Below are 24,414 nucleotides of genomic sequence, written 5' to 3'. Positions count from 1 at the left end.
AGCGGCGGTGGGGTGGGTGAACTGCTGTGGCCTGTTGTGGGGTTGTGAACCACTGAGGGCCACGGCAAGAAGATGCCTTTCCGTCGTTTCTAGGTCCGCAGTATAATTCACACAAAACACAATGGTTAACAAGGGGAGGCCGCCAATTGTGAAATTCAGATTCGATTCATACTGCGCATAATAAAAGTTCATGGCCAGGGGTGTAATGTGGCAAAGCACCAAGATGCACTTCACAGCCGTTGTCGAGAAAATCGACGGTTAAAAAGTAACCGTTGCGCTGAAATTCTCTCTACGATTACTAATTTTCTATAGCGTCGTGGCGCAGCGGTAAGCGCTCGGGTTCGAAATCCGAAGGTCGCCGGATCGAATCTCGCACCATGCAACTTTTTTTTTTTAGTATTTGTTTTTGTATATATAATTCCCGGCAATCAGTTGCAACAATTATGCATATAATAAGTTGTTGAAAGTCGTTTGTCGTGGAAAAACTGGCGACTTCGAACATCATTATGTTTTCCGCAAACAAAGTTGTATTTCACAAATGTTATTAATTGTCTTCATAATGTTAACCACGTATAGTTAACGGAAGACGTAGAAACGGTGTTCCGAAACGAATACGTATAGCGTAAGTCAAACGTTCGAATTAGAATAGAGACCCCACGAACACAAATTTGCTGCGGCAGGTATGAAATATAAACTCCGTTACTCGCTCGTTACACTTGAAGGACAGATGTTGAATGGGCCGAAACGAGCCGCCGCATAACAGCGTAGTTGCCTGCTAACTTCGAAAGAAGGTAGATGCGGTCCCTAGCGCAACTTATAACATCGTCGAAAATCAGTGCGGACGGGAGAGCTTAGGTACACCGTGTTAAAAGAACGGAAAAATGGAGGCGGTACATTGGAGAGCGATCCGCCTTCACCAGCATGCTATAAGCAATTCATTAACAGTATATATATATATATATATATATATATGTATATATACATATATATATATATATACATATATATACACTCCTGGAAATGGAAAAAAGAACACATTGACACCGGTGTGTCAGACCCACCATACTTGCTCCGGACACTGCGAGAGGGCTGTACAAGCAATGATCACACGCACGGCACAGCGGACACACCAGGAACCGCGGTGTTGGCCGTCGAATGGCGCTAGCTGCGCAGCATTTGTGCACCGCCGCCGTCAGTATCAGCCAGTTTGCCGTGGCATACAGAGCTCCATCGCAGTCTTTAACACTGGTAGCATGCCGCGACAGCGTGGACGTGCACCGTATGTGCAGTTGACGGACTTTGAGCGAGGGCGTATAGTGGGCATGCGGGAGGCCGGGTGGACGTACCGCCGAATTGCTCAACACGTGGGGCGTGAGCTCTCCACAGTACATCGATGTTGTCGCCAGTGGTCGGCGGAAGGTGCACGTGCCCGTCGACCTGGGACCGGACCGCAGCGACGCACGGATGCACGCCAAGACCGTAGGATCCTACGCAGTGCCGTAGGGGACCGCACCGCCACTTCCCAGCAAATTAGGGACACTGTTGCTCCTGGGGTATCGGCGAGGACCATTCGCAACCGTCTCCATGAAGCTGGGCTACGGTCCCGCACACCGTTAGGCCGTCTTCCGCTCACGCCCCAACATCGTGCAGCCCGCCTCCAGTGGTGTCGCGACAGGCGTGAATGGAGGGACGAATGGAGACGTGTCGTCTTCAGCGATGAGAGTCGCTTCTGCCTTGGTGCCAATGATGGTCGTATGCGTGTTTGGCGCCGTGCAGGTGAGCGCCACAATCAGGACTGCATACGACCGAGGCACACAGGGCCAACACCCGGCATCATGGTGTGGGGAGCGATCTCCTACACTGGCCGTACACCACTGGTGATCGTCGAGGGGACACTGAATAGTTCACGTTACATCCAAACCGTCATCGAACCCATCGTTCTACCATTCCTAGACCGGCAAGGGAACTTGCTGTTCCAACAGGACAATGCACGTCCGCATGTATCCCGTGCCACCCAACGTGCTCTAGAAGGTGTAAGTCAACTACCCTGGCCAGCAAGATCTCCGGATCTGTCCCCCATTGAGCATGTTTGGGACTGGATGAAGCGTCGTCTCACGCGGTCTGCACGTCCAGCACGAACGCTGGTCCAACTGAGGCGCCAGGTGGAAATGGCATGGCAAGCCGTTCCACAGGACTACATCCAGCATCTCTACGATCGTCTCCATGGGAGAATAGCAGCCTGCATTGCTGCGAAAGGTGAATATACACTGTACTAGTGCCGACATTGTGCATGCTCTGTTGCCTGTGTCTATGTGCCTGTGGTTCTGTCAGTGTGATCATGTGATGTATCTGACCCCAGGAATGTGTCAATAAAGTTTCCCCTTCCTGGGACAATGAATTCACGGTGTTCTTATTTCAATTTCCAGGAGTGTATATTTGAATTACAAAAAACTAATAATAAAAAAAATTGCATGGCGCGAGATTCGATCCGGTGATCTTCGAATTTCAAACCCGAGCGCTTACCACTGCGCCACGACGCTATAGAAATTTCGTAATCGTACAGAGTATTTCACTGCAACGGTTTCATTTAACTGTCGATTTTCCCGACAAAAAAAAAAAAAAAAAAAAAAAAAAACGGCTGAGATGTGCATCTTAGTGCTTTGCCACATTACACCTCTGGCCATGAGCTTTTATTATGCGCAGGATGAATCGAATCTGAATTTCACAATTGGCGGCCTCCCTTTGTAAATCTCACTGGCTAACGGGGTCAATAAAGGGGGATGTTCAAATTGATTCAAATGGCTCTGAGCACTATGGGACTTAACATCTGAGGTCATGAGTCCCCTAAGGATATCACACACATCCATGCCCGAGGCAGGATTCGAACCTGCGACCGTAGTGGTCACGTAGTTCCAGACTGAAGCACCTAGAAAGCAGCCGGCCAAGGAGGATGTGCAGGGCAGATTGAACTCAACTGCTTCACGATCTGACATACATTACAGTGATAGAAAAAAATTCCAACACCAAGAAGGAATTGTGCGAGATAAACAACAGTCGTTTATTCAAATTTCGCGCTAGTATGAGGATGCTAATCAGCTTTGCTGGAAATAAGCGCTGCAGGAGTCGTGAGAGTTGAAGTGGAAAGTTGTTGTTACTCAAGAATGCCTTGAAGGCGACGAAGATGCCATTGTCATCAGCTCACTGAATTTGTATGAGGTCATGTAACAGGGCTGCGATAAGCTGGACATTATTTCTGAGATGTTCCATAAAGAACTTGCAGGAATGTAGCCACTATGCTTAGAGCTGTGGCCGCGACAATGCACAGTCCCAAGGAGACCGGGCTCTGCATGGCCACGCAGCACTACCGAGAGGGAAGACCATCGTGTTCAACGTATGGCTCTGGCGCGCCGTACTGCATCTGCAGCAGCAATTTGAGCAGCTGGTGGCACCGTAGTGACACAACGAACTGTTACAAATGTGTTACTTCAAGGATAGCACCGACCCAGACGCCCCGTAGCGTGCAATCCACTGACCCCCAAACCACCACCATTTGCGACTTCAGTGGTGTCAATATTATTTATATTATTTATTGCCAAAGACAACAAGTCAACTCCTGTTAACTCAGACACTGCTCTGATTGTTAAACGGCGATCTTGTCGAACAAGTTTACCGATTTTTTCAATGTTTGCATCAGTTTTTGCTGACAATGGTCTGCCAGTGCGAGTGTCATCACTGGTGTCTTCGCGGCCATCTTTAAATCGTTTAAACCACTCAAACACTTGTGTTCGCGATAAACAATCATCGCCGTACACTTGTTGTAACATTACAAACGTTTCACTTGCAGATTTTCCTAGTTTGAAACAAAATTCGATGTTAACACGCTGTTCTTTCTGTACACTCAACATTTTCCGACGCACAGACAAAACGTCAACTACTTAAAACAGACGCCACGGGCAGACTGAGTGCAGGAGGCAGATGAAACTCGAGCAGCAGGCGGAGCGAGAGTCACGTGACAGGCCACGCGACTTTCAGCCTTATTGCATTCGTTTTATTGTTTCACCAGTACTAGTCCGGTTTTTTCTAGCCACATCTCGTACTTTCCGGCTGTCCATCTGCCATTCGACTACTCGGTCTTTACAGTAGTCCAGAAAACTGTTGTACAGCGATTGCGGTACCTCCAGATTTCTTAGCCTCTGAAACAGTGCTGGCCACCAAAGATTATCAAATGCTCCGGCAATGTCAATCATTATTGCCATGGCGTATTTCTGTTTAGTGGTGTTAACTATGTGCAGGGCCTGGTTGATGGCATCATCTATTGATCTGCCAGATCTGAAACCGAACTGGTGTTGGCTCATGCCCCTGAGAGCTCTGTGTGTTTGCAGGCGCTTACACAGTAGCTTCTCCTGAATCTTTGCTAGGGTGTTTATTAGGCATATTGGCCTGTAAGTCTTTGGATCTGAAGGATACCTGTCCGCTGATTTCTTAATAATGACTGCTTTGGAGGTTTTCCATACTGTAGGTACCCTGCCCAGCCGTAAGGCATCGTTCAGTAACGTTGTTAGGAACGGAGTGATCTGCGGTGCTAGTTTTTTCAGTGTTTCCGAGTGGATACCATCTGGTCCAGGTGCTTTTTTGTTTTTGATCAGTGGTGTCAAGCGAAAGCTCATTCGAAGGCAGACAGGAAGTCTGTTGTGTTTTCTCATGAAAACTGGTACTGGGTCTGTCTCAGTCCCAGGTATGGCCATGTCACGGTTGGGAGGAGACCAATTGAAGGCCTGCAACCAGTATGGCATCCTACATAGTGTGGAATTACACCTGGAAATGGTTCAAATGGCTCTGAGCATTATGGGACTTAATATCTGAGGTCATCTGTCCCCTAGAACTTACACCTACTTGAACCTAACTAACCTAAGGACATCAAACACATCCATGCCCGAGGCAGGATCCGAACCTGCGACTGCAGCAGTCATGCAGTTCCAGACTGAAGTGCCTACAATCGCTTGGCCAGCAATTACAGCTGGAGTTATGGTCTGAGATGTGATTTGGTATGAGAGCAGGAGTACTCTCGTGGTTATCCCATGCAGTCTGGTTGCAAATTTGTACATCAGTCCGATGACTCAATCTGTTGTGCTGCTATTCATGAACAGCATTCCAGTGGGTGTTTTCCAACAGAATAACGCTCACCCACATACCAGTGTTACAACCCAACACGCTGTGCAGGGTATCTACAGTTGCCTTGGTCTGCTCGATCACCAGATCTTTCTCCAATCGAGCACACGTCGGGCATCATGGGACCAAAACTCCAACAACACGCACATCCGGCATTAACCGTCCATGTATTGACCGAGAAAGTGGAACAGGCAAGGAACTCCATCTGACAAACTGACATCACAATGCCTGCACATGTGCATGTGGCATTCAACATTCTGGTAGTTACACCGGTTATTAATGTACCAGTACTTCATATTTGCAATGGTTTACTTCGCGCTAACTTTAACCTCTGATCTTGCAATGTTAATCACTCAAATATGTTACCTAGGCAACTGAATTCCTAAACTTTCGTTACTCTCCCTTAATTACACTATTGGCCATTAAAATTGCTAGATCACGAAGATGACGAGCTACAGACGCAAAATTTAACCGACAGCAAGAAGATGCTGTGATATGCAAATGATTAGCTTTTCAGAGCATTCACACAAGGTTGGCGCCGGTGGCGACACCTACAATGTGCTGACATGAGGAAAGTTTCCAACTGATTTCTCATACACAAACAGCAGTTGACCGGCGTTGCCTGGTGAAACGTTGTTGTGATGCCTCCTGTAAGGAGGAGAAATACGTACCATCACGGTTCCGTCATTGATAAAGGTCGGATTTATCCTATCGCGACATTTCTCCTCGCGTTGGTCGACATCCAATGACTGTTAGCAGAATATGGAATCGGTGGGTTCAGGAGGGTAATACAGAACGCCGTGCTGGATCCCAACGGCCTCATATCACTAGCAGTTGAGATGACAGGCATCTTATCCGCGTGGCTGGAACGGATCGTGCAGCCGCGTCTCGGCCCCTGAGTCAACAAATGGGGACGTTTGCAAGACAACAACCGTCTACACGAACAGTTCGACGACGTTTGCAGCAGCATGGATTATCGGCTCGGAGAACATGGCTGCGGTTACCCATGACGCTGCATCACAGACAGGAGAGCCTGCGATGGTGCACTCGACGACGAACCTGGGTGCACGAATGGCAAAACGTCATTTTTTCGAATGAATCCAGGTTCTGTTTACAGCATCACGATGGTCGCATCCGTGTTTGGCGACATCGCTGTGAACGCACATTGGAAGCGTGTATTCGTCATCGCCATACTGGCGGATCACCCGGCGTGATGGTATGGGGTGCCATTGGTTACACGTCTCCGTCACCTCTTGTTCGCATTGACGGCACTTTGAACAGTGGACGTTACATTTCAGATGTGTTACGACCCGTGGCTCTACCTTCCATTCGATCCATGTGAAACCCTACATTTCAGCAAGATAATGCACGACCGCATGTTGCAGGTCGTGTGCGGGCCTTTCTGGATACAGAAGATGTTCCACTGCTGCCCTGGACAGCACATTCTCCAGATCTTTCAGCAATTGGAAACGTCTGGTGAATGGTGGCCGAGCAACTGGCTCGTCACAATACGCCAGTCACTACTCTTTATGAACTGCGGTATCGTGTTGAAGCTGCATGGGCAGCTGTAACTGTACACGCCATCCAAGCTCTGTTTGACTCAATGCCCAGGCGTATCAAGGCCGTTATTACGGCCAGAGGTGGTTGTTCTGGGTACTGATTTCTCAGGATCTATGCACCCAAATTGCATGAGAATGTAATCACATGTCAGTCCTAGTATAATTTATTTGTCCAATGAATACCTGTTTATCATCTGCATTTCCCCTCGGTGTAGCAATTTTAATGGTCAGTAGTGTATTTCTTGTTGTTCGGACTTTCCCTCCATCAGTGTATATAAGAAAGTTACTAAATGTTGTTTTAAGAATAAGCAAAACAACAGAAGGGTGTGGAATGGTCATTGTGACCTGGTGAAACTTTCTAAGAATTTCCAAAGACCGTTGTTGTAATTGGAATGAACTCTTGACTAGTCTGGAGATGAGTCCATCCGCAGTGACTACATTCAGTAGTAAGCAGTGTTGCCTCAGAGAACGGCGACCTTCAGCAAGACATGCACTGCTAGAGGTGTCCAGGTGGACACAGAGAGCTGCAGGAGGGTGAGGTACGCCACTCACCTGAAGCAGACCCTGATGGACAGCCTGGCAGGCCGGCCCTCGAGGTGTCGGAGCCCTGACGAGTCCTCGCCCTCGACTGCCGCCCAGATGTCCAGCAGCGGCGTCCGGGAGGCTGGCGCGTACGTGGAGTAGCTCACGCGACCCTGCAACAGGCCACGGTAACCACTTACTCGAGGGCACTCCTAGAATGGTGCTGGCTTACGTTTTACTGCGTGGCGCAGAGGAGTGGGAAAATTTGAAAGTGATGTTGGCACCACTGCAGCAGTAGGAGAAATGAAGGAAAGACATTAAACTGTATATTTGGTTGATATTTATTGGGATGTGATGCTTTCCCGGCTATTTCCAACTTGTAGAATACTCAGGTGCCTGAGTGCGATATTTCGCCAGACTTGTTGTCATTTTTATGTGGTACATGATGACTACTGCTCTGGACTGGTCTGCATCCCAACCGGTTGGTTATAGTTAAACTGACAGTGTTGTAGTGCAGCTTGTATATTAGCAGGACGGTGATACGTCCTAGGTTTGTCCATTAATTGGTGCACTCACAGAGTAAGCCAAAAAAAAAAAAAAAAAAAAAGCAGGTGAACATATGGCCCTGTAAGCAGTCTGAATGTGGTGTGGGTGCAGAAAAAGGAGAGGAACGATCGAACACATGATATCGGTAGTCCTGGCACGTTTACTAGCATGTGGCAGCAAGTTACAACATGTGTTCAATATTGTCTCCCAACTGAGCAACATGCTGCATCTGTAATACGGCATGTTCAGTTGGTGATTGCATCATATCTGGTGTAATCAGACCGAAAAAAAACACACACAGCCATGCCCGAGGGAGGAATCAAACCTCCGCCGGGACCAGCCGCACAGTCCATGACTGCAGTGCCTTAGACCAATCATACCGATATGTTGTCATATGCGAACCTTCAGATCAGGAAGAGTCCAGATACATAATCCCTGATAGACAAGATCTTTCAGGTATCCCCATAACCAGAAGTCGCATGGATTTATGTCAGAGGATCTGGAACGCTACACACCTTGAAATAGACTAGAGGTAATGTGGTAGTTACTGGACGCTTCCCGAAGCCGATCTTTCATCTGGCAAGCGACATCTGGTGTCGCTCCATCTCGCACAAAAATAGTGGTGTGGATATAGTTACCTTCTTGCAATGGTGGACTCACTTACTGCACAAGGAGGTCCATATAACGTGCAGATATCACTGTATACCTAATAGGTCCGCCAGATATCATCTCTTCCAAGGTAAACGAACCGAGAATGAAGGTGTTTGTGAAATCACACCTGACAGTTGGTTGGTTGGTTGATTTGAGGGGAGGGGAGCAATCCGTGAGGTCACTGGCCCCATCGGATAAAGGGAGGATGAGGAAGGAAATGGGCTGTGCTCTTTCAAAGGAACCATCCCAGAATTTGCCTGAAGCAATTTGGGGAAATAACAGAAAACCTAAATCAGGATGGTCGGACATGGAATTGAACTGCAATCGTCCCGATTGCAAGTCCAGTGTGGTGACTATTGCGCCACCTCGCTCGGTGATATATATGTACAAATATGTGTGAAAAAAGGATGTAGAGACATATATCACCAAGGGTAAGACAGATACTGCCTACAGAAAAATTGAAGAGATCTTTGGAGAAAAGAGCTCAAATGGAAAACCAGTTGTATGCGAAGAAGGGAAAGCAGAATGGTAGAAGAAGTATACAGAGGATTTATACAAGGGCGATGTACACTCCTGGAAATGGAAAAAAGAACACAGTGACACCGGTGTGTCAGACCCACCATACTTGCTCCGGACACTGCGAGAGGGCTGTACAAGCAATGATCACACGCACGGCACAGCGGACACACCAGGAACCGCGGTGTTGGCCGTCGAATGGCGCTAGCTGCGCAGCATTTGTGCACCGCCGCCGTCAGTGTCAGCCAGTTTGCCGTGGCATACGGAGCTCCATCGCAGTCTTTAACACTGGTAGCATGCCGCGACAGCGTGGACGTGAACCGTATGTGCAGTTGACGGACTTTGAGCGAGGGCGTATAGTGGGCATGCGGGAGGCCGGGTGGACGTACCGCCGAATTGCTCAACACGTGGGGCGTGAGGTCTCCACAGTACATCGATGTTGTCGCCAGTGGTCGGCGGAAGGTGCACGTGCCCGTCGACCTGGGACCGGACCGCAGCGACGCACGGATGCACGCCAAGACCGTAGGATCCTACGCAGTGCCGTAGGGGACCGCACCGCCACTTCCCAGCAAATTAGGGACACTGTTGCTCCCGGGGTATCGGCGAGGACCATTCGCAACCGTCTCCATGAAGCTGGGCTACGGTCCCGCACACCGTTAGGCCGTCTTCCGCTCACGCCCCAACATCGTGCAGCCCGCCTCCAGTGGTGTCGCGACAGGCGTGAATGGAGGGACGAATGGAGACGTGTCGTCTTCAGCGATGAGAGTCGCTTCTGCCTTGGTGCCAATGATGGTCGTATGCGTGTTTGGCGCCGTGCAGGTGAGCGCCACAATCAGGACTGCATACGACCGAGGCACACAGGGCCAACACCCGGCATCATGGTGTGGGGAGTGATCTCCTACACTGGCCGTACACCACTGGTGATCGTCGAGGGGACACTGAATAGTGCACGGTACATCCAAACCGTCATCGAAATCATCGTTCTACCATTCCTAGACCGGCAAGGGAACTTGATGTTCCAACAGGACAATGCACGTCCGCATGTATCCCGTGCCACCCGACGTGCTCTAGAAGGTGTAAGTCAACTACCCTGGCCAGCAAGATCTCCGGATCTGTCCCCCATTGAGCATGTTTGGGACTGGATGAAGCGTCGTCTCACGCAGTCTGCACGTCCAGTACGAACGCTGGTCCAACTGAGGCGCCAGGTGGAAATGGCATGGCAAGCCGTTCCACAGGACTACATCCAGCATCTCTACGATCGTCTCCATGGGAGAATAGCAGCCTGCATTGCTGCGAAAGGTGGATATACACTGTACTAGTGCCGACATGTATCTGACCCCAGGAATGTGTCAATAAAGTTTCCCCTTCCTGGGACAATGAATTCACGGTGTTCTTATTTCAATTTCCAGGAGTGTATTTGCGGGCAATATTATGGAAATAGAAGAGGACGTAGGTGAAGACGAAATTTTTTTTGCTATGTTTTAACGCACAGTAAAGGAAGATTTTGTTACGGGCTGCTAACAAGATGGTAGGATCACAAGGCAGACTCATCGAATGAGGCGCCAGATGGTCTCACAGAGTGAGAACGGCCGGGCTAGCAAGAGCAGTGTTGAACTGCAGCAGAGAGAGAGAGAGAGAGAGAGAGAGAGAGAGAGGCAGCAGCGAGGATTCCCCTACCACGCTGGACGCCAATAAGCGAATCATAAATTATTTATATTTACTATCTGAATATTAACATACAGCTCTAGCCGTTCTAATGACGTTACTTGCAATGCGAATTTGTTAATGATAATTACAATATCATTCAGTTCATCGGTAAACGTTATTTACAAATTTTAGTTACTGTCAATGTTGAGTGATGGAGACGATGGATCAGTCACAAATGCCCTCTGCCAGGACAGGCGCCAAACTGTTGAAACAGCTCACTACTAGTCTACCGACGCTATTATGCTTTCGTATTTCTTTGACTTACGTAACTAAAGTCATTCTGGAAGATGGTTTGAAAGTTGAAAGGATTCGGAACCAAGAAGCCGTCGCCCCACAGTCGGTGACAAGAAACAGTCGAACGCCGCCGCTTTCGCAGAAAGTGTAGACAGGTACCGAAAATAGTATTCCTACATCTACGTCTACATGGTTACTCTGCAAATCACATTTAAGTGCCAGGCGGAGGGTTCATCGAAGCACCATCAGAATTATCTATTATTCCAATCTCGTACAGGGCGCGGATAAAACGAAATCCTATATCTTTCCGTGCAAGCTGCGATTTCCCTTATTTTATAACGGTGATCTTTTCTCCCCATGTAGGTCGGCGTCAACAAAATACTCATTCGGAGGAGAAAATTGGTAATTGAAATTTCGTGAAAAGATTCCGCCGCAACGAAAAACGCCTTTATTTTAATGATTTTCATCCCAAATCCTGAATCGTTTCTGTGATACTCTCTCCCCTATTTCGCGGTAATACAATACGTGCTGCCGTTACTTGAACTTTTTTGATGTACTCCGTCAATACCATCTGGTAAGGATCCCACACCGCCCAGCAGTATTCTAAAAGAGGACGGACGGTCTCTTTAGTACAGGGTTATTACAAATGATTGAAGCGATTTCACAGCTCTACAATAACCTTATTATTTGAGATATTTTCACAATGCTTTGCACACACATACAAAAACTCAAAAAGTTTTTTTAGGCATTCACAAATGTTCGATATGTGCCCCTTTAGCGATTCGGCAGACATCAAGCCGATAATCAAGTTCCTCCCACACTCGGCGCAGCATGTCCCCATCAATGAGTTCGAAAGCATCGTTGATGCGAGCTCGCAGTTCTGGCACGGTTCTTGGTAGAGGAGGTTTAAACACTGAATCTTTCACATAACCCCACAGAAAGAAATCGCATGGGGTTAAGTCGGGAGAGCGTGGAGGCCATGACATGAATTGCTGATCATGATCTCCACCACGACCGATCCATCGGTTTTCCAATCTCCTGTTTAAGAAATGCCGAACATCAGGATGGAAGTGTGGTGGAGCACCATCTTGTTGAAAGATGAAGTCGGCGCTGTTGGTCTCCAGTTGTGGCATGAGCCAATTTTCCAGCATGTCCAGATACACCTGTCCTGTAAAGTTTTTTTCGCAGAAGAAAAAGGGGCCGTAAACTTTAAACCGTGAGATTGCACAAAACACGTTAACTTTTGGTGAATTGCGAATTTGCTGCACGAATGCATGAGGATTCTCTACCGCCCAGATTCGCACATTATGTCTGCTCACTTCACCATTAAGAAAAAATGTTGCTTCATCACTGAAAACAAGTTTCGCACTGAACACATCCTCTTCCATGAGCTGTTGCAATCGCGCCGAAAATTCAAAGCGCTTGACCTTGTCATCGGGTGTTTGAGCTTGTAGCAATTGTAAACGGTAAGGCTTCTGCTTTAGCCTTTTCCGTAAGATTTTCCAAACCATCGGCTGTGGTACATTTAGCTCCCTGCTTGCTTTATTCGTCGACTTCCGCGGGCTACGCGTGAAACTTGCCCGCACGCGTTCAACCGTTTCTTCGCTCAATGCAGGCCGACCCGTTGATTTCCCCTTACAGAGGCATCCAGAAGCTTTAAACTGCGCATACCATCGCCGAATGGAGTTAGCAGTTGGTGGATCTTTGTTGAACTTCGTCCTCAAGTGTCGTTGCACTGCTATGACTGACTGATGTGAGTGCATTTCAAGCACGACATACGCTTTCTGGGCTCCTGTCGCCATTTTGTCTCACTGCGCTCTCGAGCGCTCTGGCGGCAGAAACCTGAAGTGCGGCTTCAGCCGAACAAAACTTTATGAGTTTTTCTACGTATCTGTAGTGTGTCGTGACCATATGTCAATGAATGGAGCTACAGTGAATTTATGAAATCATTTGTAATAGCCCTGTAGATCTGTTACATTTTCTAAGTGTTCTGCCAATAAAACTGTCTTTGGTTAGCCTTCCCCACAACATTTTCTATGTGTTTCTTCCAATTCAGGTTGTTCGTAATCGTAATTCCTAGGTATTTAGTTGAATTTACGGTCTTTAGATTTGACTCATTTATCGCGTTACGAAGTTTAAAGAATTACCTCATGCTTTTCGTTATTTAGGCTCAATTGCCAATTTTCGCACCATACAGATATCTTTTCTAAATAATTTTGCAATTTGTTTTGTTCTTCTGATGACTTCATTAGTCGCTAAACGACAGTATCATCTCCAAACAACCTAAGACGGCTACTGAGATTGTGTCCCAAATCGTTTATATAGATAAGGGAGACCAATGGGCCTATAACTCTGCCTTGCAGAACGCCAGAAATCTGTTTTACTCGATGACATTCCGTCAGTTACTACGAACTCTGACCTCGCTGACAGGAAATCACGAATCCAGTCACATAACTAAGACGATATTCCATAAGCACGCTATTTCACTACAACCTGCTTGTGTGGTACAGTGTCTTTTGGAAATCCAGAAGTACGGAATCAATCTGAAATACCTTGTCAATAGCATGCAACACTTCGTGGGAGTAAGGAGCTAGTAGTGTTTCACAAGAATGATGTTTTCTAAATCCGAGTTGACTGTGTGTCAATAGACCGTTTGCTTCGAGGTAATTCATAGTAGGACAGTCCCACTGTTCCATACGTGGGGGTGCATCGAAGGATAGTGTATCGTTTCTCAATTAAAAATAAATAAAAAACAAGATATATTATTATTGGTTAAATAGATATGAATTAATGAATTAAAATGGCATGTTAATAGGTTTTATCTCTGCTGGTAAACCTGACATTTAAGGAAGCATTGAATATCTGGTAAGCACTGGTTGAGAACACTACAGAATTTTCCTTGCCTTGCTGGAAGCAATACTACTGAAGTGATAAAACATAACACAGAAAAATTTTACTCCCTTTTCTAATGAAGCTGAATTCTGCCTTCCGGCATCGTCAGTACATCAGATCGGAGAGTGCGTTGTTCGACGGAATCCTTTGGAGGCCAACGACCGATCTACATATTACGCGGTTCGCGTAATAACATTGCCTGGATTTTGAGAGAAACAGATCGGTGAACATGATCTCAGTAACGTATGAATTATAAACTGACGGATTAAACGGCGAATGAACACTAAGAGTGTTCGGCCGTGACCACCTAACAATGCGCGAGCAAATTCTCTTCGATGCAGCCTGAAACTGGATTTTAAAACAAGTATAATAAAATCACTTAGTGTAACATGAATAGCGGCGAAAGGGATCTTCAAATGAAACACGGCTACTTAACATCAAATTAACATAATTATTCAACAAAAGCGTACAAGTTACACATGTAACATTTACACAGCTTGCGTCGGTAGCGGAGGACAAAAGAGGGAGAGAAAGCGAACATATCGCGTTCCGCTTTTTTATATCGCTAGACAAACGAATGTACCAACTACATTTGCTTGTCACATTTTAACACACAGATTCTTTTTTTACAAAATAATTCATGAATAATTAAAAATACATTGTCTCATTAGTACATCGTTTCGTTCAATTAATATATACATTCATTTATATGTGTAAAAATTTTTATAATATTTTCAGGTGTTAATTAAAATTGGGGCTACTTTTTTATACATTTACAAAGAAACATTTCATCAATGTATTCGGGAATGGTAGAAGACGCGTGTAATCTTGCTAGCTACTAGCAACTTCAACTATAGTATCTAATAAACAGGAACACCATAATAGCAGTATTGTTACAAACCCGACAAAGGGAGTTTCGGCGATACTACGAGATCCTATTTAACGGTCAAATTGTGTCGTTACACTCAAGTGTCACATGTGTTCAGAACTTTGAAGAGTACGGTTCTGCTCTGAAGAAAAAGGCTAATGACCTTGCTCGTTCTTTACATTCGCCTCGAAATATTGTCGTCGGAAAAGCTATCGAACGCAGTGTTCGTTATTCAATGCGAAAACTTGCCTCGTCATTGGAGTTCGTATGTCACAGCGTTCAAAGAACGCTCCATCAACTTCGGTTACATCTGTACGCTTTTCAGGCTTCGCGATAACTTGAAACCTAATTACTGAATCCAGGGCCTACAAATTTGTGAACAGTTGTTTCGTGAAATCAGTCGAGGAAGCAGTTTTATCCAAAACTAGCTCGGTTCCCTCGCGTAGACTGTACGGTCAGCTCAGATTTTAGATTTGTTTTTATTTAATCCAATTCTTATGTTATTCACAAATTGCAGAACAATCTAAAATTTTCACTGCAATTAAGCCCACAGAAGTAAGGTCTTTTCTGAATGTACTTCTGACCAAAAAGCGATACTGACAGCTGGAGTCCAAGATTTTTATTAATCATGGGTTTTTCGTTCTTGTGGTCATATTTCCATAGAAACTTTCGTGCCCTGACACATATTTCTTTATATGGGAACGTGTAGTGAAATAGCAAATTTCATATATTTACCTTTAAAATTTTATAGTACATCGAAATACTTTCTTAAAAATCTTCACCCCTACTCCACGCCTTTGGGTTTGAACTCCCAAAAACAGTGAAACACATGATCTTTCATTTCTAACAGAGAAGCTACTCGTAAATACTGGTTACCATAGACTTAGCTTTAAAAAATGCTTTCACAAGAAAAACTTCTCATTGAACATACACCTCCTATTGAACTTCCTTAGGAGTCGAATTTTCAAAAGCCGTGAAATGTGTCATTTTTTAAAATTTCTAACAGAGAAGGAAAATTGAAATTTTCTTGGATTTGGCTTCAGAAGTGCTTGCATAACGAAATATTTCCATAAAAAGTTTCATCCCCTATTTCACTCCAGCAGGGGTTGAATTTCCAAATCAGTGAAATAAGTATTTTTTATTTTTTACTGAGAAGCCAAATTCAAATTTTCACAGATTTATCTATAAAATGCTTTCTTAATGAAATACTTCATAAAGATTTAATTTCCTATGTCACCCCCTTAGGGGTTGAATTTCCAGAAACATTGAAACACTTATTTTTAATTTGTAACCAATTTTCATAGCTGCAATTTTAAAAATACCTTAGTAGTTCTTTAATAATGATTTACTTAAAGAAAAGCTTTCACACACTTTTTCACCACCATAAGGGCTAAACTGCCAAAAATGTGGAAACACATGTTTCTTTGACCGAGAAACCAAATACCAATTTTCGTAGGTCTGGTTTCAAAATTGCCTTAGTGTCCACATATTTTCAACCTTTCATCCCCTATTTCAATCCCTTAAGGGTGGAATTTCGAAAAATCCCTTTTTAAACGACACCTACAGTGTAAGATCAACACCCTCTCCAAATTTCAAGTTTCTGTCCTTAGGGGTTTGGGATGTGCGATGCTCTGTATTCAGTACATTGCCTTTTTTTTTATTTGGGTAACTGACGATTTAGAATCACGCTACAATACCATTTTGTCTTTGTCCGAAGTTTCCTATTTCTCCAATACTCCTTCGCATGGACGCTATGCTGTTGATTCTGTTCATCCGTCCACGCTCTTCCAGTCTTCTTAGCTTTTTGGACTTGAAATCATTACAAATTTTTAAATCTTGGTCCGAAATGTATCCCTATTTAACTTCTGAACTTCCTGAATGTTGAACCTTTCCAGATCTTTACGAGCTTCCTTAATCCATGTCGTTGTTGTCTTCTTTCTCCGCAGGTAGTCGAATATCCTTTTGGTTAGTCTGGTTTTGTCCATTCTGTACAAATATCCTAGAAATGTTAACTTCTGCTTTTTCATAGTCTCCGTGATTCCCTCACCTCTTTGTAAATTTCATTATTGCTCCGAAGTTTCCAGCCAGTTTCAACCTGGGTTGGACTCATGATTTTCTGTAATATTCTTCTTTCAAGTATCTCCAGCTTTGCCAACTTCATTGAGAGGCACTCACGGGCATGCAGGCACTATGTTTTTACCACAGTATTGCAGCGCTTTATTTTGGCATTCCAAGCGATGCACTTTTTGTTGTAAATGTTTTTAGTTAATCCGTAAGCTCTTTCCATTTTTGGCATTCAGTCCGCCACAGCAGCTTTCTCCAGTCCGTCCTGTTGTATGGCTTGAAAACGGTATTTGAATTTTTTTACCCTCTCAATCCGTCCAATCTCTGTTTCAAGGAACTGTGGTCCGTATTTGTCACTTGTCATGAATTTGGTCTTCTCTTTCGAGATCCTGAGTCTTGTCTGGCCAGCGACCCTTTCTAGTAGGCTGATCTGTATGGCCTTTTATACACACATCAAAAAAGTTTTGCATCACCCCAGTTCCCAGAACTCGAAGATAGACGTTCACTGTGGATATTGTATTACAGACACATTCCCTTTGACTGTTCCGAGAAGTCACTAAACCTGCCCAAAGATGTAAACAACCATGCATGAGCAGCGCCTATTAGACGATCAGTTCCAGTCATTCCACCAGGAAGGAGACAAACACCTCGTGTTGTCTGTAGTTCAACCATGCCTAGACGGTCAATACCGCGGTTCGATCGCGTCCGCATTGTTACTTTGTGCCAGGAAGGACTCTCAACAAGGGAAGTGTCCAGGCGTCTCGGAGTGAACCAAAGCGATGTTGTTCAGGCATGGAGGAGATACAGTGAGACAGAAACTGTCGATGACATGCCTCGCTCAGGCCGCCCAAGGGCTACGAATGCAGTGGATGACCACTGCCTACGGATTATGGCTCGGAGGAACCCTGACAGCAACGCCACCATTTTCTTACGAATCAAACTGTGCGCAATAGGCTGCATGAAGCGGAACTTCACTCCTGACGTCCATGGCGGCTCCATCTTCACAACTGCTGCATGTGCGGTACAAATAGACCCAACAACATGCCGAATGGACCGCTCAGAATTGGCATCACGTTCTCTTCACCGATGAGTGTCACGAATGCCTTCAACCAGACAATCCTCGGAGACGTGTTCAGAGGCAACTCGGTCAGGCTGAACGCCTTAGACACACTGTCCAGCGAGTGCAGCAAGGTGGCGACTCCCTGCTGTTTTGGGGTAGCATTATGTGGGGTCGACATACGCCGCTGGTGGTCATGGAAGGCGCCGTAATGGCTGTACATGATTGCCATCGTCCGACCGATAGCGCAACCACATCGGCAGCATATTGGCGAGGCATTCGTCTTCATGGACGACAATTCGTACCCACAACGTGCACATCTCGTGAACGACTTCCATCAGGATGACGACATCGCTCGACTAAAGTGGCCAGCATGTTCTCCAGCCATGAACCCTATCGAACATGCCTCTTATAGACTGAAAAGCGCTGTTTATGGATGACGTTACGCACCAACCACTCTGAGGGATCTACCCCGAATCGCCGTTGAGGAGTGGGACAATGTGGACCAGCAGTGCCTTGATGAACTTGTGCATAGTGGTGACGACGAATACAAGCATGCCTCAATGCAAGAGGGCGTGCTGCTGGGTATTAGAGGTACCAATGTATACAGTAATCTGGTCCACCACCTCTGAAGGTGTCATGTACGGCTGTACAATACGCATTGTGTGGTTTCATGAGCAGTAGAAAGGGCGGAAATGAATTTTATGTTGATATCTATTCCAATTTTCTGTACAGGTTCGGGAATTCTGGGAACTGGGGTGATGCAAAACTTTTTTTGACGTGTGTATATAATTAGCATAAGAAAGTAAAAAAAAAATTATGACTTTAGAGGCTCAACCTTGTAAGACGTTGTGGTCTCCTGACCTTCATTGCTTACATATTCCGCCCTCACAATCATATTCCGCACATCAAGGCGCTTCATTCGAACCCAAACTCGATAAGATAAAGTCAGTGTTGTATGAATTCATGTAAGCGATATGCAAATAACAAATAAATCGCAAGTGCATACCGAGGTTGAAATACTCGAGGCTGGCATACACACACACATTCAAGACATGACGGTCACAAAAGCTTATACTTCAGGAGAGGCAGACCGCACACCGGGAGGCCGGTGCCTTTAGAGGATGAGTCAACCTATCTATGTTGGCCAGCGACCACCCGTGGAGCAGCCAGCGTTTGCCCGAGTGAAAGGGAGAACGACCCCATGTTCGGCTTAAAAGCAAATTCCGCTACATTGAGTGGGAGCTCCCAGCCTACGCATTCTTTACAAACATAGCATGCAGTTTCAGAGGTTTTCATAGGGAGACACCAAACGCCAAACGCCGATGCTACAGATTTCCAGATTGGTCGCCTTAAACGACACGTCATTCTCCCAATTTAGAAGAGCAATCCTGATTGGCAGACGATATTCCTGATGCCTTGAGCTGAAGGAGTAATGGAGGAGACCGAAGGAAATGCCCCTTCACGTCTGGCGTGGAGAGGGGCCGTTCCGTTGTCGTTCTTGGAGCGAGGGACAAGTCTCTCCTCAGTACTTCACTGGGAGAGCACCTCTGTCAAGAGCGAATCGGAGTGCGACTCTATACTGAGTCCTTGCGATTAAGTGTTGTTCACTGTGTTGGCCGCCACACTTATTGTGCGGTGTGAATGGACAGAGTTATAGTTAAATGCCTGCGAGCGAATTTTTGAGCGACATTGCGGTGGACTAGTTATGTGACTGGTGTACCACGCCAGTAGTTAGACTAGGGGCGAATAGGATTCCTTGACTCCATCAAGGCGTAGGTAGAATTTGATTGGCGAAGGTCAATCCAGATAGAACGAGACTTATCCTATTTGTCAGCAGCGAGCGGCGCAGACAACAGTCGTCGCAGCTTATGGTATTATGCACTACAGCCCTCACGAGCCCCATATTTCCTCCACAACAGTACACTTCACTGCATTTCACACGCAACAGCCTCAACTGTACCTAGCAACATTCTAACGGATAATTATTCAAGTTGAGTAGGCGCAGCTCTCAGCCATTCTGCCAACTCAATAACAATCTTAAACTTTGTATAGAAATTTAATTAGCGAATACTATCCTTAAGAGGTAACTTCATATTCCGAAAGGAACCCGGAAATAACTTGTTCAGTCCATAACTAAAAGTGCCATTGTGATTTCTCAGGATTTTTGCAAAAAAAAAAAAAAAACAAATTTAATTTTCGCTAGTTTCATGTTTTTCTTACGCTAACTAGCACTACTCAAGTACCCAAGTATCCCACTAGTTACGTAAGAAATTTTGTGAGTTTTTGTGTCATTTCCTTACAGCGGACGACTCCAGAAGATATTTATTGCTGAAAGTTTTTAGGCATTTATCTTTAGAACGTTAGGAGCGTCTGTCTGACTTCTGTAGTAGTGTGGGGGTGGAAACTGCATCTTGCAGGAGCCACAGGGTAAAGGGTACATCTCAGATTAATCCGTTGCGCAGAATGACATAATAGCATCCACACGTCCCTCACAACCTCACATTAATTAAAGAATATGAACGGCACACTTCAGCGCTATCCACTGCGCCACATTAACAATGCAATGAATCGCTTTGTAAAAGTGTGCCGCCATTGTCGGGACACTTGAAACTATACACCATTCATCATAAGAATAAACCTGATGTAAAAAAAACATAAACGCGATGGTTGGTGAGAAGCTGTAGTACACGTACGCTGGTGTTTGGAAGTTGGTCCTACTTATGCATTAGATATCTTATTACTAAGTTACTTTAAATGAAGCTTTAAGATATTCTAATGTATTAACAGGCATCAACGTTTTTCTTAATCACGCTTTAGCTACGTGGTTTTTATTTCAAAAAATCGTGTTCTGTCACAGCCTCTGCAGCATTGTGCTCTGATTGTCGCGCTGTTATTGTGCAGTGTGAAAATGTCTCGATGGGTACACACTGTGAGTGAATGTCAGCGATGTGTCGGCAAAAAAACTAGCAAAGAAAGCTTCCAGGAAGTGGACTCAGGAAAAAGTTGTGCACTGAATTAGTTTTTACGAGGAAAGCGCAGCGTTGTGGAATGTACAGTTACTGTACTACAGGAAACAAAATTTCTTGGGTGAAATGGCTACAGTTTTTAACACTTCCACAGACGAAATCTACGGGAATATCCACAATCAGGCAAAGCATTTTTACAACTAATGGGGATGTACTGGACAGAATTGGGGAAAAAAGAAATTTGTCACACTTTCTGACTAGAACAAAGGATCGGTTGGTAGGACACATTCTGAGGCATCAAGAGATCACTAATTTAGTGTTGGAGGGAAGTGTGGGAGGTAACAATCGTAGAGGGGGACCAAGAGATGAATACACTAAACAGATTCTGAGGGACGTAGGACACACTAGTTACTCGCAGATGGAGAGACTCGCACAGGATAGAGTAGGATGGAGAGCTGCGTCAAACGATTCTTCGGATTGAGGTCGACAACAACAACAATAGTTTTATAACATAGAATAGTTAAGATAAAAAACAATGGAAAGCACTCGTTTTGGAACTCGTTCTAGTAATACAGCTGTATCTACGGGGCGTTCAAAAAGTCTCTCCGCAGTGTCGTATGATTGTTAGCCGCGCGTGCTGTATGCTGCAGTGAATATACCGAAATGAAAGCCAGTGAAATACAAGTTATTAATTTATTGAATATTTATTTTTACTTACAAATTAAGGCATTAAATGGTGATAGTGTCCCTCCTGTTGTTGAATACACAATTCAATTCGTCTGATCATGTTTCCAAACACAAGCTGTAACATTTCTTCTGTAACAGAAGCAGTGAAAGTGGATATTACAGTTTTCAATTCATCGATGGATTTTGGACGGTTTTTGTAGACAGTTGCTTTCGCTGCACCCCAGAAGAAAAAGTCAGGTGATGTTAGGTCAGGCGATCGTGGAGCCCAAAGTCCCTGTGAAATTATGCGATCACCAAAAACATCAGCAAGCAGTGACATTGAAACGAGAGCTGTATGCGCGGTTGAACCATCTTGTTGAAAATAACCGTTCAGTATTTCACTTAACACAAGCTCTCCTATGAATGGGTACAGAATATCACTGCAGTATCGTTGGGCGTTTATTGTTTCGTTGAAAAATATGGGACCCACAATCCGACATCTAGAAATTGCAATCCAACACAGAATGAAGTCGTTCCTTGTGAATACACAATGGATTTGCAGTACTCCACATACGAGAATTTTGCGAGTTCATGTACCCGGACAAATGAAACCACGCCTCATCAATGAAAAACGTTTCATTGAGAATATCCCTTCCATTCTGTTGAACGAAATTTTTGAACCATTGACCATAATGCAATTTCTTGCCATGATCGGTGTTTTTCAGTTCTTGCACGACTGTCACTTTGTATGGGAAAAGTTCTAATTTTTTTCCTTACAGCTGTGTGGGCCGTTCCGACACTAACATCCATTTCCTGGGCGAGTTTTCTTACTGACTTGTTTGGACTCGTGGACATTTTATCGGAAATATAGAGTAGTTTATCCTGACAAAACGCTAGGACGATCACTTCTCGGTGCATCTGTCACTGAAACCCTACTTTGAAATTTGTTATTTAAACCTCCCACTGTATCGCAATGTGGGAGTGTTGTCTCCGGGAAAACTGAGTTAAATGTTTGACGAAATGAAACTGTGTATTTACCGCCAGCTTTAAACACTTGTACGACTAAAAACACGCGTTCTTCAATGGTTAACAGTGACAAAAACGAAACAGGCGAAAAAAGGAACTAAACTTAAACGTTCACATCAACACGTAACGACACACACCAACGATACTACTGACGCTGGCTGAGATAAAGGAAACAGTGGAATGTTGGGAGAGTCCACTTGAAGGGAAGTAACCCAGGCTGGCGAACAATGATACGACACGTTCGGCTAACAATCATACGCCACTGCGGAGAGACTTTCAGAACACCCCGTATAATTTTATATGATGTGGTATTTATTGATTATATCTGAAAATTATTCGTTTATCAGATATCCTCCCCATTTCGCTTTTTAACGTACATGGATATCACAATGCTATTGGTATGATGTTATTTTATCGTAATCGTTATCGTCAAGCATGAACATGCATCTTTTTCCTTTCAATTTCTGCTCTGATGGGGATACATTTGGAATACATTCTCGCACTTGTACATGAGACTTACTCTAGACGCAGGGGATGAATACGAGACCGATAATCATCAATGTTTAATTTATTTAATTAATTATCATTGTAAGTGTCAACGAGATAGTACACTCTAAGACAGAAAAAAAGGATGCACCAAGAAGGAATTATCTGAGTAGGACGGAAATCCATAGATATAATGTACATGTACAGACAAAGAAATGATTAGAGTTCCAAAAAAATTGGTTGCTTTATTCAAGGCAGCGAGTTTCACAAACTGAGCAAGTCAATAATCGGTTGGCCCACCAATTGCTCTTGTACGAGCGGTCTGACTGATAGGGTTTATGGATGTCTTCCATTGGGCTATCGTGCCAGATTATGTCCAAGTGCGCGTTAGGCCGTCAAAATGCCTAGCTGGTTCGACGGACTTGCCCATAATGTTTCAAACGTTGCCAGCTGGGGAGAGACCTGGCGACATTGTTGGTCAAGATAGGGTTTGGAAAGTACGAAGACAAGCGGTACAAAATCTTGTCATGTGTCGACGGGCGTTATCTTGCTGAAATGTAAGCCCAGGATGGCTTACCATGAAGGACAACAAAACTAGGTATAGAATATCGTCGACGTGCCACTATGCTGTACAGACACTGTGGGGCGGTGGGTGGAATTATTGTTTATGAAATGTTTCTATTATTTATTTAATGCTGTTGTTTGCCGTTCTCAACACTGGCTCTCTAACTACAATATTGGCAACCAGAAAGTGATTAGCAAAACGTGAAGCCTGTAATTAGAATTCCTAGTGCCCACTTCATCTGAGAAATACACTTATAGCTACAGCTTATAGCTCTGAGGAATTAGGACATTGTCTGGGATTCATAATCAAAAACGATTCTCTCTAAAATGTTCACTATATTCTGAAAGTCATAGACCAAAAAGAATCCACACAATCCAACTACCAGAGCAGTTCAGAGTCTAATGCGCTGATGCAACTATAACTGTTCAAATTAAATGTTTAAGTGAATGCTCGCCATAATTTGATGATAATGTTCATCAGACGCGAAGCTAAATAATGGTAGAATGTCTGTCCCGTGGCGGCACGTGAAAATACGACATACGCAAACTGGAGATAGATCATTAAAGTCATCGCCGGCCGAAGTGGCCGTGCGGTTAAAGGCGCTGCAGTCTGGAACCGCAAGACCGCTACGGTCGCAGGTTCGAATCCTGCCTCGGGCATGGATGTTTGTGATGTCCTTAGGTTAGTTAGGTTTAACTAGTTCTAAGTTCTAGGGGACTAATGACCTCAGCAGTTGAGTCCCATAGTGCTCAGAGCCATTTGAACCATTAAAGTCATCCCAGAATTAGCACTTCACTCGAAAACGATTTCATGGTATCCCTAGTAACTTATTACGGCATCCGAGGCTGTTTATAGCAATGATACCGACGCGACGCGACTCCCGACACAGGTGGTGCGGTAATCAGCGTCTGGAGAGA

General features: G+C 44.9%; 1 protein-coding gene across 1 annotated transcript in view; it reads right to left on the bottom strand.

Annotated features, from left to right (window-relative positions):
- LOC124718676 (C3 and PZP-like alpha-2-macroglobulin domain-containing protein 8) overlaps positions 1-24,414 on the bottom strand; it is an 852,528-nt gene that overhangs the window by 49,168 nt on the left and 778,946 nt on the right. The window contains exon 24 of the mRNA XM_047244301.1: positions 7,281-7,423. Coding sequence (XP_047100257.1) covers positions 7,281-7,423 — 143 coding nt within the window. The remainder of the gene's footprint in view (positions 1-7,280; positions 7,424-24,414) is intronic.

Source organism: Schistocerca piceifrons, chromosome 10 (genome assembly GCF_021461385.2).
Source record: "Schistocerca piceifrons isolate TAMUIC-IGC-003096 chromosome 10, iqSchPice1.1, whole genome shotgun sequence".
Lineage (NCBI taxonomy): Eukaryota > Metazoa > Arthropoda > Insecta > Orthoptera > Acrididae > Schistocerca > Schistocerca piceifrons.
This window is presented reverse-complemented; position numbering and strand designations above follow the sequence as displayed.